The sequence below is a fragment of the Leguminivora glycinivorella genome, chromosome 13 (assembly GCF_023078275.1).
Source record: "Leguminivora glycinivorella isolate SPB_JAAS2020 chromosome 13, LegGlyc_1.1, whole genome shotgun sequence".
Taxonomy (NCBI): domain Eukaryota; kingdom Metazoa; phylum Arthropoda; class Insecta; order Lepidoptera; family Tortricidae; genus Leguminivora; species Leguminivora glycinivorella.
Genome location: NC_062983.1, coordinates 22298992 through 22312861, shown reverse-complemented (window position 1 = coordinate 22312861; position 13870 = coordinate 22298992). Strand labels below are relative to the sequence as shown.

General features: G+C 38.4%; 1 protein-coding gene across 1 annotated transcript in view; it reads right to left on the bottom strand.

The window, feature by feature from the left end:
• The window catches only part of LOC125232420, a 47533-nt gene extending 34411 nt beyond the window's left edge, over window positions 1-13122 (bottom strand). Inside the window, exon 1 of the mRNA XM_048138074.1 lies at window positions 12936-13122. Coding sequence (XP_047994031.1) covers window positions 12936-12982 — 47 coding nt within the window. The 5' untranslated portion in view covers window positions 12983-13122. The remainder of the gene's footprint in view (window positions 1-12935) is intronic.
• Window positions 13123-13870: the final 748 nt, after the last annotated feature.

Sequence of the window (13870 nt, the reverse complement as noted above, 5' to 3'; positions counted from 1 at the left end):
GAGTTTGACTTGTGGCCCGGACCCAGGATCCATCCGGATGAAATGTTTACGTACGTGTATTGGGCAATGTTCAGTGTATTCACCACTAACTTAGTGGTAGCTACCGGCAGTGTCATATTCGGTGTCACCTCATGGATACTCATCAAGCGATGGAGACAGTATAAAAACTATGTGTTCCTGAATGTGATCATAATGAGTATTGTCACATTATTAATGAACTATACATTAAACCGGACGTTTTTCTATGCTCACTTAAATAATGGTGAAGTGTTTGATATCACATACTTTAAACTTCCCACGTGCAAGATTTTAGTGCAAGTAGCGTTTGTGTTGTCTCGCATAGCGATGAGCCACTGGCTCCTGGTGGCCACACTGATGTTTTACATGGACATCGTGAAAGTGTTTAACAATCGGATTAGACATAGATATTTAATTACGAATTTATTCACATGGGTAGGAACTTTATTAGAAGGATCTATACTATTCTTAACAGTATGGTTAGGTCATTTAAAAGTTCGTCATGTAGGGTACATTTCCTTTGGTATAACTTGTTTTTACAAAGCGGTAAATACGGCTTTGTATCTGAGGGTGTTGTATACCTTGGTAACTTTAGCTAGACGCGATAAAGGCTCACGTAAGAACGTGTGTCAGAATATAACATTTTCGACGGCCGCCTGCGTGACGTCGGCCATCTCGTTCTACCCGCCGATGCTGCTGGCGATCGACTTCACGCAGAACATCACGGTGCGTCACGTCTGTATAATAGTGAGCTTGCTGAGCCTGTTCGGAGTGTTGGCGTTTTTCCTTTCGATGCGGAGCCATCGGAAGGCGTGGCGCAACCATCTGCAGCGGCGGAAAGCGCGGAGTATGGACACATTAGCCAACACCGTTTAATTTTGTTTTACTAATTTGTCTTCTTAAGTTCCCCAATTAGTCGATTTACCAACACAATGCATTAGGAACTAAAAAAAGATTTTTATAATTGTAAATCATTACTTATAGTAGTTATAATATCATCGAGTTGACGGAAGACAAGAACGCTGGCATTTACCTAGCGAAACGAATATAGGCATTGCCGCCCCTTACCGTTTTTCTCGATTGACAGTAGGTAAAATAGGCACAGTCCAGCAGTAATAAAACAAGCATTCGACATATACTGCACTATTGAATTATATTAGGTAGATTACGATAGGTAAATACCTATACAAGTACGAGAATAAGGAAATTCGCAACGAGTGGCGATAAATTAAAACACAATAGAAAAAATACATTACCACTTCGTTAAGATAAGTACTTACTTTTTCTTTGTGACAGTTATCATAGACAATGATTAAACTATAAGCATGTTAGATTAGGAATCAAAAAGTAAGACTGCAAAAACTGAAAATGTTTGTAAAATTATGTAAATAAATGGATTGTAATTAGTTTGCAACATTTCTTATTTATTATCCCTGTGTAACGAATTTTGATGTATTGTGTGCAAGCTTCTATGTTGAGAACCTGTTTGATTGTTTAAGTCTCAATTCACCTTAAAATTTTAGGGCGAAGTTTTCTATTTTAAAATAGAGTGCCTAAAGAGTTGAAATAAGCAAAGTCGTTACCTCAATGTGCATCTGCCCTATAAATAGGTATTTACTCATAACTTATTTCGAGTTAGTCGAATCAAATATTCAGTTCGTATCGTTCAATGATTCCTTCGCATTTAGACCCGAAGGGAATCCCTAGAGTTATAAATGTGGTTGCATAAATTGATTGCGAAAAAGTCCCGACCTCCCGACTTTGCAAAAAAGAAAACATATAGCGTTAGGAGCAACGACTAGCGTTGCGTAGTCACTACGTTTAAATGTAATACATATGATTCACGTGTCACGTGGTATATAGATTACTAGACAGCATACCCGCTAGAGATGTGTAGAAATGTGGAAAGTTGTTAAAAACCGCAAATCGATGAGCCTATAACAAATAACTGTATTTTTAGTTTCGATTCGATTGTTATTTAACAAAAACATCGCTCGATACGCGTTCTCACATACCTCTTATGGAAACACAGCCCTACAGCTGGTCCAAGAAGTCTTATGGCTGAAATGATATTTACATCTGTAAACAATAGTTCACAATCAAGACTACATCTATTGTTTTCTTTTTGAATTGTATATGAAGGAAGTAAATGGTCACTAAATCATTTTGCATAGACTTTAAACGAATGATTTCAAAGTTATTATAACATATGTACGAGTATATTATGCATTTATTATGAACAGTATTGACCCGCAAATCACACTGTTTGCTACGGATTTCATTGAAAAAACGGGACTCTTTTTATTTCATCGGTTCATCACTTCCGAAAAATTGCAGACTACACAATATATTCCAACAAAGTTTATTTTGGAGAAAAAAGTATATTATTATTTATTTTCAACTCCTGGGCGCAATTAAGGAAAACGAGCCCTTTAAAAATATTGGACACATTTATATATTTTTTTAAATTATAAATATTATTTATAGGACGTTTTTACACAGATTGACCGAGTCCCACGGTAAGCTCAAGAACCCAACTAACAAAAATTAGTCTTATAGTGGCTTATAATGCCAAAAATAGTACTCTTATAATAACCTTGTAAACCCTTTACAAGAGGGCATTTGGGCACACCTTATAAGGCCAAAAACCTTATATCCCCCTTGTAGTTGCTATATTATTAGCTTTCTTATCTTGTACGTGCTTTATTATGGCATGCAATAAGAAAGTTAACCTTATAATGGAAAGAAAAGTGCTTTTAAAAGGCTAATGTACTAATAAGAATCATATTTAAAGCTTTAATAAAGGCAATTATACTTGTAAGAATCATATTCAAAGCTTTAATAAGGGCAATAGCTCTTGTACACGTTTTGTGATCATCAGATATAAGGGAGTAAAACTCATAACGGCGAAACAGAATGCTGTTTTAAAAGTTTATTGTGCTTTTCGTAGTGATTTATGTGTACATCATCATCAAGTCATCCATTTTGCAAGTTAGTAAACGGTAAGTTAACTTTTACATATTACAATTATTTGCTTATTTATTATGAAAACTGTGTGGGAATCCAATTTCATGGTGAAATGTGATATAAAATGTGTTGTATTATTAATGCGCCCTTGTATTTCAACGGTTTTGTACTAAAAATGCGGTTAATTAATTTTGACATGTCTTGAGCAAGGCTGTTATAAGAGTAAAAGCAGTAAGCACATCATTTACAAATACTCTATAAGAGTAAAAACTTTATAATAGCCACCGGTGTTACTTATGATTCGCCATTTTATATATCTTTAGGGTTCCTTCTCACAATTAGTGAAATCCCGAACCTTACCATCTAGTTAAATATTTGTAACGGATACCAGTTAAAAATTCATAACGTTATCGTTAGAGAGCAGATTTCAGGTAGCGATTTAAATATTGATATGAATATGACTCGCATACAATATTTATTATTTTTTCTACACACGAAAAAATGTATGGGAACATAAAAGTAAAACCCTTTTTGGATGCTTTTGTGAATATTGGGCAAAAATTATAATGATAATAAATAAAAATAAAAAAAATATTTATTTATACTTATTTCTTTAATATTTCTTCTACGCATTGCACAGTAAAAACTTCTATTATGGCTCAAAGAATATAAAAATGAAAATAATTTGCTTCTTATATATATTTAAATTGAAAGTCCATTATTTAGAATAAAATACTTTTTTTTTAAATGTAGTTTGTTGAAAAAATAACATTAATTTAATCTAATTATTCAGTGAAGTTTGTGCTTTGCGATGTAGGTAATAATAATAGATTATAAACCACATGACATGTATTTAAAAAATTGCACTAGTCATATCCATATTAATATTTAAATCGCTACCTGAAATCCGCTGTCTAGTTATCATGTACTTGGCGCAAACCAAACCTTTGAAATTGTATTTTTGTTCGAAAGACCATTCTTTTTAAACCGGTATTTTGGGGAACGCTTTGATAAAGGTTTGGTTCGATTAACCGGCATAGAACAAAATAAAACTGTGTAGTCCGCAGCATGTCAGGTAATACTGATATTGTCAATATTTCATTAGGAAGTTATACCTAGAATTTTCAATTTAAAATAAACTTGTGCTTCGGAATATTTAATCTTCTGGTGCCTTATTTTATTACTTCCTATTGATTTATTGTAAATGCTGAGTCAAATACTCTATTTGATATTTATTATTATGGTTATTGTTACAGAATCTGTGGATGAGATACATAGTCAGCCGTTTTTAGTGACATGAAGATGACAACTCTTCTCCTCCTCTTAGTAAGTAAGTGCTATTGAAAACCACAGACGATTTCAATACCGCCATCACAATGGACTTTGTGTCGATAACTATAAACAGCCTAGCCTAAGACTTCAAATAAATATTTTTTTTTTATTACAGATGAACTACAAAACGGCACATATTCTGATGGAGAAAATCAGTCACAATCATTACTTACACCCAAAAATAAGCCCGGAGTGGTGGATCAAAAAACATGCAAAATGGAAGAGGACGCAGTAAATAGTTTAGGTTGTAAGAAAATCACACCAAGCAAAGATGGCGCTGATAATTCAAAACAAGAAAACGAAAATCAATATATCTTTTGTGAATTTGATGAAGACCTCGATAAAAGAAACTACTTATTATTTTGGAAATTTACTGATAGGTTAATTACAATTTCTACCACCGTGTAGGCGCTCTGAAGAATATATTAATATTTTGAAGTATGTAGACTCATTGAAACAGCAACATCGTGAGCAATAGAACTGAAAATATTAATCTTATAAAGTTACTTGTATCGGTTTGGTTTCATTGCACATAAATAAATATCTTAAAAACAGTGAGTTTGTCTTCATTTGTCCTCAATTTTAATCTGTCTTAGTCCCAAAAGGAATATAAAATCGGTTTCTTCTTAAAATAGCCGAACATTGTATTCACTTATTCAGATCGTCCAACATTCACAATGATAGTCCGCAATAAAAGATTTTTTTTTATTTCAGACCAAAGTCCATAAAGTAAGGAATACACTTTTGGAACTTATTCTAATAAAGTTAATCTTAAAAATTAATATTAGTAGGTACTGATGGATAAAAAAACTGAGTGCCTTGGTAAATTAATAGTCTCTTATACGCTCAATTATGTATAATTGGCCACCTCCGAGTGCATGCTAGTCTGGTATAACCGGTGGACACTCTATTTAATAATGTAAACATTGTAAAACATGGAAACAATGGACCAGTTACATTTGCCCTGCAGTCGAGATCTGCCCCGCGGCCCCGCTGTATATACCTTAACATTTTTTACCGCAGAGCTACAGACACCTTAAATAAGAACAAAAAATATAATTATTAAGCTAAATCCAAACTCAATTCATCATTTAACGATATACCTGTATTACTGTCACTGCTGTTTGCCTGCATATTCTTATAATTATTCCATAATGGCATCCTCTACGGAACCACTAATCGATAAGTTGGGATCAGATTGTTCACATTCGCTGGATTTTCAAAATAACGAATCAAGTTTTATAAAAACTTTTAATACGATACTTTCAAGAATAATGCCTTTATAATTATTGTATAAGAGAAAATGTATTGCTTTAATTCTTTTAAACACTTTATAAAATGCTGTAATTTGTTTGCTGGATAGACGATTTATTATATGCTCCTATGAGGCATAAAGCATCATAGTTATCTTATGCATTACTTTTATAAGAATAATTGGCCATAACAAAAGCTTTTATAGTGCTTTGAATATTATACAGCGAAAAGGCATTTTAAATGGCTTCTATAAGAATAGATATTTTTAAACCCTTATTGCAGTCATATAAATTGGACTTATTAACGTGTACAAGGCCAAGTTATAAGAGTAAATGTACTATTGGCCAAATCCTCTTATAATGAGCTACTATAAGAGTAAATATTTTTAAACCCTTATTGCAGTCATATAAATTGGACTTATTAACGTGTACATGGCCAAGTTATAAGAGTAAATGTACTATTTGCCAAATCCTCTTATAATGAGCTACTATAAGAGTAAATATTTTTAAACCCTTATTGCAGTCATATAAATTTGACTTATTAACGTGTACATGGCCAAATTATAAGAGTAAATGTACTATTAGGCCAAATTCTCTTATAATGAGCCGCTATAAAGAACTCTGGCATAATGAATGCTATTTTAAAACTACTATGAGTGTTTAGCCCTTATAGATTGATTTTATAAGGATATTTTGTTTGTTGGGAAGGCTTGTGTTGTGGGTACTCAGACAACGATAATATATATAATATAGAAATACTTATACATATACACAGAAAACTCTGGAACAAATATCTGTGCTCATCACATAAATAAATGCCCTCACCGAGATTCGAACCCGGGACCGCGGCTTAGCAGGCAGGGTCACAACGCGTTCGGCCAGACCGGTCGTCAAAGAGATTTGTAATAGTTGTATCGGTCAGAAAGTAGATTCGCCCGCATTTCAGCCAGCGCCCTAATTATGTCATTGACAGTCGCCCTTGAGACACGTTTTTAGTGCGTAGGTACAATTAAAATTAATTAGGTATGATCGCGTGTGCAACCGGGACACCACCATCAAAATACAAGGACCACATACTCCATCTCTTTCTTACTTGCAGTATTCGAGTGGCAACTGATTCGTATTCGTGTGATGTCTGAGTCACTCGTTCCCGATAGCCTCTCAGAGCTTAGTTGTGTACCTATATTATGTGTAAAATATCGTGTTCTATTTTTGTTCCGAGAGAGACGCCTAGCAGACGCGTGGATAGTGTGTAAATTAAACAAGAAAAAAAAAAGTTGTGGCATCTCGGAAGCGAATGATGAACAAGACGTGTGTCACAAACAGTCTGGCTTTGTAGTTCAACAGTGAAATGCCCGTAGAATCGGAAGACGACAGTGACTTGACAGACATTGAGTTTCATTTTGTATGTACTTTTAAATTGTCACCAGTTGAAAATTCTTTATACAGGCTGTCTTATTCGGCTTACTGGACAGTCTTGGGACTCCTCGCCTGTGGCGTTTATTTATCTACCATCAGTACATTATTTGGCATTATATCATGGATGCTCATCAAAAAATGGAGAACGTTTCAGAACTATCTGCTCCTCAGCGGGATTGTCCTGATTGCAGCGTTATCTGCATCCATGTATCTCAGTGAAAATATCAACTGTTTAAATCACTTTGCATTTTTCAAAAATGATAAACGCTTTTTCATCATCGTAATGGCACGAGTGTGGTTACAAATCTCGACGAGCCACTGGTTGCTGGTAGCTGCAGTTACATTTTGTACAGACTTCGTGAAGACCTTCAAAAACCCATCCAGATATTTGGTAACCAGTCTCTTCGTATGGATAGCACCACTATTAGAGACAGCCATAACGTTCAGTGTAATATACTCCTACAAATTGAAAATACGTCATGTGGATTATATCGCTATAGGGGTTACTAGTTTATATTTACTTGCGAGTGAAATTCTGTATGGGACAGTTATTTTGAAACTAATATGTCGAGCAATACGTGAGTGTGGAGCAAAAAGACATTGTATAAAGATTACGTTATGTTTAACCGCAGGTATATCATCGATTGATGCTTCCTACATTGCTATGACAATATTAGATGTGGTCACGAAGAGTGTGCTGGTGAAGTACCTTGTGTACGGAGTGAGCGTAGTGAATGTGATTAGCTTTGTAGCGTTCTTTCTGTTTCTTCCAAGCCATCGCCACGCGTGGAGCGAATACATACTCCGGCGAAATACGTAGGCAAACAAATCTACTCGACTTGGCAGTTATAGCAATTTATAACTCCCGTGGGAATAAAATAGTACTTTGACGTTCAGTAAACGTAGATGGAACAAGACCTTTTCACAGCAAATGTGATGAAAATACAGTTATTCTTTCATAAAAAGTGCTTTAATTTATCCACTAACAACTTGTGTTGTGGGACTTGTGGGTACTCCGAGAAGGATATATCTACAAATACTTTAACATAGAAATCATAAATATAAATTTATAACAGAGTAAGCTTGAGTTATATTATCAGCGCCGGCCCGTGCACTCGATCAGGGTAGAGCGAGTTTGAGTTTCGGCGCCCTAGACAAGAAGTTTCACTATGCAGGAAAACTGGCCAAGAGCGTGTCGGGCCACGCTCAGTGTAGGGTTCCGTAATTTTCAGTATTTTTCTCAAAAACTACTGAACCTATCAAGTTCAAAACAATTTTCCTAGAAAGTCTTTATAAAGTTCTACTTTTGTGATTTTTTTCATATTTTTTAAACATATGGTTCAAAAGTTAGAGGGGGGGGGGACGCACTTTTTTTTCTTTAGGAGCGATTATTTCCGAAAATATTAATATTATCAAAAAACGATCTTAGTAAACCCTTATTCATTTTTAAATACCTATCCAACAATATATCACATGTTGGGGTTAGAATGAAAAAAAATATCAGCCCCCACTTTACATGTAGGGGGGGTACCCTAATAAAACATTTTTTTCCATTTTTTATTTTTGCACTTTGTTGGCGTGATTGATATACATATTGGTACCAAATTTCAGCTTTCTAGTGCTAACGGTTACTGAGATTATCCGCGGACGGACGGACGGACGGACGGACGGACAGACAGACATGGCGAAACTATAAGGGTTCCTAGTTGACTACGGAACCCTAAAAAAGATGCGAGCGTAGCGAGCGTGAAATTTTTTCATAGTAATGCCGTAATATATAATACAGAATTAATGGATTTCATCATACAGAGTACGAAAGGGATAAAGGGTTGAACTTTCTCAGTCGCACCCTAGTATAGTTACGTGGGGCTGAACGTGGATATCATGTACCTACATAAAATAACAAACAAAATGGAGTACTATAGTGGCCAAGTCATGAAGTCAGGAAAGCAGACTTGAAATGAAAACGCGAGCGCAGAATTTTTCGTAAGTGTTTCTGTTTTGCCCTATGGTTGACTGGTAGAGAATGCCTTAAGGCATTACATTAAGTCCGCCATTTGTACTTCTTTTTTATTGTGCAATAAAGTTTAAATAAATAAATAAAAGAGAACTGATATAAACAATAAGCGCGAGCGAAGCGAACGCGATTTTTTTTTCCTATTGACGCAATTTATTTAGACTCAACCCGCTAGCGGGGAATCTGCGAACAGTGCGAACTTTGAAGCTTTGATCTCCTGCAGAGCTGCGTCTTTGGCATATTTTGACTTCACAGGGCGCCTATGTTCCCGACTTTTAGGCCTTATATTTCACCATCACTATTATTTTTATAATACTAAGAGTTAATTAAGAGTTTAACTGCGGACTCGATCGTCACCGTCGGGATGCCCATTTCGGTATTTTGCCACTAAGTGCCTTTCGGGATCTTAGTGCTTTGAAGTTCGCCCATCTTCTTCTGTGACTCACAAAGTTGCGCCTCTGTGAGACGTTTTGCGCCTTTGGCTTTATGAGGAACTCCGCTTTGGACTATCGGATAGACTCATATTTTTGCATTTGGATAGCGACTTAACTTTGTCGTTCGGCCGCACAACAATGTGGTTCGTCAAGGGAGAATCCTCCATTTACGGCGCCCTAGCACCAGCACCCTTATTAGTGTTGGTATATGTTGGCAATGTGGTGCAACTTTCCACTTAATCTGAATTACAAATCTAGATTTTCAATAGCTGGATTCATTCCCGACTCCTCTCGCCATTTTGCGGCCACGCAATGTAGGTATATTTTTTTTGTATGGATCCACATTCTCGATTTTGGCGCCCCCTTACCATGTGGCGCCTAGAGCGGCCGCTCCACTCGCTCTACCCTTAATCCGGCCCTGTATATCATATATTTTGATATATGAAATCTGACCCGGGGTTATCGTTGCCGTAGTGATACGATATCTTGTATTCTGCGCTAGCAGGGTCATACATAATCATAATGAGATGGGACAAACATACGTCAACTTGCGAAAATTATTTCATTGGCTCCAAAATTAGACGAACTAAATTGGCAGGCCATTATGGACAAATATTGCCATATTTTGTCCAGTGCTGTTTATATCGCTAGTTTAAAAACCGGCCAAGAGCGTGTCGGGCCACGCTCAGTGTAGGGTTCCGTAGTTTTCCGTATTTTTCTCAAAAACTACTGAACCTATCAAGTTCAAAATAATTTTCCTAGAAAGTCTTTATAAAGTTCTACTTTTGTGATTTTTTTCATTTTTTTTTAAACATATGGTTCAAAAGTTAGAGGGGGGGCACGCACTTTTTTTTCCTTTAGGAGCGATTATTTCCGAAAATATCAATATTATCAAAAAACGATTTTAGTAAACCCTTATTCATTTTTAAATACCTATCCAACAATATATCACACGTTGAGGTTGGAATGAAAAAAAAAATATCAGCCCCCACTTACATGTAGGGGGGGTACCCTAATAAAACATTTTTTTCCATTTTTTATTTTTGCACTTTGTTGGCGTGATTGATATACATATTGGTACCAAATTTCAGCTTTCTAGTGCTAACAGTTACTGAGATTATCCGCGGACGGACGGACGGACGGATGGACGGACAGACAGACATGGCGAAACTATAAGGGTTCCTAGTTGACTACGGAACCCTAAAAAAAGGTTGGATTGGGGAATATCGATAAAAGCTACCGTGTACCATCAGCATCACTACGCGTGCCATCGCCCACAGTCCACTGTAGCGTTGTCAACTACAATGTACCACATCGTGAGTTATAAATAAGGTTGATTTTAAATTGAATCTTTCCGGATTTAACGTCTTAGATACGACAATAAGTAAAGTTTTTAATTGAAAAAGTCATAAATGACAATTCATAAGCTTTATTGTCAACACATACGGTCTAACAACGGTTAATTAAAAATGTTACTGAGGGGACTTACACCTACAGAGTATTATTCACACATTATTTCCCTATGACTGTGTGTTCTGGTTTATAAATGAAGCTGGATGCTTTAAAACTAAAAGTCACAACTAGTTTTAAATATTAGAAGAAAAATGCACCTTGTGTTGATCTTTTTAAGATATTATAACATTTACCTTAATTTGCATTTAGAACTGTTCATTCATGATTTAATTATAAAGAAATCCGCGACCAGGAAAGAAACACAGGCGAAATAGTTACAAACCATTCCTAATCCCTATTGAAAGGATATAATGTTTAATATTGGTCGGTTAAGATGTCACATCTTAGGGTTTATAGGACAGACTTTAAAGTTTTACATTATGATGTTAGTCTGAACCCGCGCTTCGTCATTGCGAGTACTCCAGTCTCTCTAACACCGATTGGGCTCAAAACATTAATGAAACTTTGGTAATATTTTTTGGAAATTTGGCGTTAGGTAATCTATGTTGTAATAGTGAAACAGAGATTTACCTACTCAAGAAGGAAGTAAAAGTGCAATCAGTATAACCAAGCAACAATTTAGTATGACACGAAATAGTACAGAAACAGGAAATAACACAATTTTCCTAGTCGATTTGACCCGACCGTTTACCGCCTTCGAGTATGTATATGTGATAGCGCTGAGTCTGTTCATTTTATGCGTTTTGCTGTGCATCGTGAGCTGCGCTTTTGGCGTCGTAACCTGGATGGTAATACCGAGATGGCGAAAGTTCCAGAACTACGTGTTTATGAACGTGTTTTTTGTGTGTGCCGTCACTATGACGTCGTATTTCGTCATAAGCAACGTATATGCGAAGACAGAAACACATTGCATGGTGATAATATTCTTTTTCATACTATCTAGGATCGTAATGTGCCATTGGTTCCTGGTGGCCACTGTTATGTTTTACATGGACATTGTAAAAGTGTTCCAAAGTACTGTTAAACGGAGATACTTGTTGGTGAATCTGTACTGTTGGCTTGTGCCTGTGATAGAAGTGGCTGTGATGTTTTCTGTGTCGATTCCTTTGAAGATTGATTCGGAAAACGTTGAGACTTTCACATGTGTCGCGTTGATTTTATCTTTATTGGCGACTGGTTTAGTGTATTTGAGAGTTTTGTATACATTAATAAGCCTAGCTGTGCGGGATATAGGATATAAGAAGGATGTTTGTCACAAGATTATTCTGTGCACGGCGGCGTGTATAACTTCAGGGGTGTCGACGTTTCTGCCCGTAGTTGTGGCAGAGATAGTGTTTAAGGGTAACTACGTGGTGATTAATTGTATATGTATCTTTACGTTGTTGAATATCATTGGTGTAGTGGTGTTCTTTTTGTCCATGAAAGTACACAGAGCGGCTTGGAAGGAGTACTGGCGCCGGCGGAAATCGGTGATCAGTATTGTGGATGAGATTGATTTATAATCGTGGCCGTCTCCTAACTCCCCTTTGAACAGGAAAATATTTTTTTAAAGGAAAACAGGTACTATTGTTTGATATTTATAGTTAAACATTAAGTACATAACTAAACGATAAAACGCTGTTAAACTGTAAATAAAAATGTGGACGGATACTGAAAACTTTAATTATATTGTAAATTGCATTGTACAATTTTATTGTTATAAATAAAATAGTATTTGCATGGCTTCTTTGGAAGAGATTATTTTGTATTGGGATTAAAATATCATATAATGACGTTGTTTCTATTTAGTTCACCGTTGCTCGTAAGATCCAAACGTACCGTGCATTTTTTTAAAAAGGAAAGATCACTTGATCTTGACCACGGTGCGTGCACAACCACAGATAAAATAATTACTTGATTTCAAAAAACTCAAAAATGCCGAAAGGTATGTTATGCGTTAGAAAAGGACAAGATTCGGCCCTAAACCGCTGTCAAACTTCGGTTTTTTACTCTGTGACTAGTCGCCGACGCTCAGGAGACGCTAGTGTTACGAGTATTTTATGTAGTGTTATGGCCTGTGTGCGGGCGCTAGTGTGGTGGTACCTGAGCTCGAGCTGGTCGTGGCGCAGCAGCTGGTGCAGCCAGGGCATGGCGCGGCGGGTGCCGTGCCGCTCCACCAGCTCCAGCAGTAGAGCTGGCTGCTGGCCGCAGCTGTCGCCTGTGTGCGGGCGCTAGTGTGGTGGTACCTGAGCTCGAGCTGGTCGTGGCGCAGCAGCTGGTGCAGCCAGGGCATGGCGCGGCGGGTGCCGTGCCGCTCCACCAGCTCCAGCAGTAGAGCTGGCTGCTGGCCGCAGCTGTCGCCTGTGTGCGGGCGCTAGTGTGGTGGTACCTGAGCTCGAGCTGGTCGTGGCGCAGCAGCTGGTGCAGCCAGGGCATGGCGCGGCGGGTGCCGTGCCGCTCCACCAGCTCCAGCAGTAGAGCTGGCTGCTGGCCGCAGCTGTCGCCTGTGTGCGGGCGCTAGTGTGGTGGTACCTGAGCTCGAGCTGGTCGTGGCGCAGCAGCTGGTGCAGCCAGGGCATGGCGCGGCGGGTGCCGTGCCGCTCCACCAGCTCCAGCAGTAGAGCTGGCTGCTGGCCGCAGCTGTCGCCTGTGTGCGGGCGCTAGTGTGGTGGTACCTGAGCTCGAGCTGGTCGTGGCGCAGCAGCTGGTGCAGCCAGGGCATGGCGCGGCGGGTGCCGTGCCGCTCCACCAGCTCCAGCAGTAGAGCTGGCTGCTGGCCGCAGCTGTCGCGCTGTGTGGTGGTACCTGAGCTCGAGCTGGTCTAGTGTGGGGCATGGCGCGGCGGGTACCTGAGCTCGCTCCAGCTGGCTGGCGCTGGCGCAGCTGTCTGGTGCGGCGCAGGGTGGTACCTGAGCTGGCGGTCGTGCGCAGCAGCTGGTGCAGCCAGGGCATGGCGCGGCGGGTGCCGTGCCGCCCACCAGCTCCAGCAGTAGAGCTGGCTGCTGGCCGCAGCTGTCGCCTGTGTGCGGGCGCTAGTG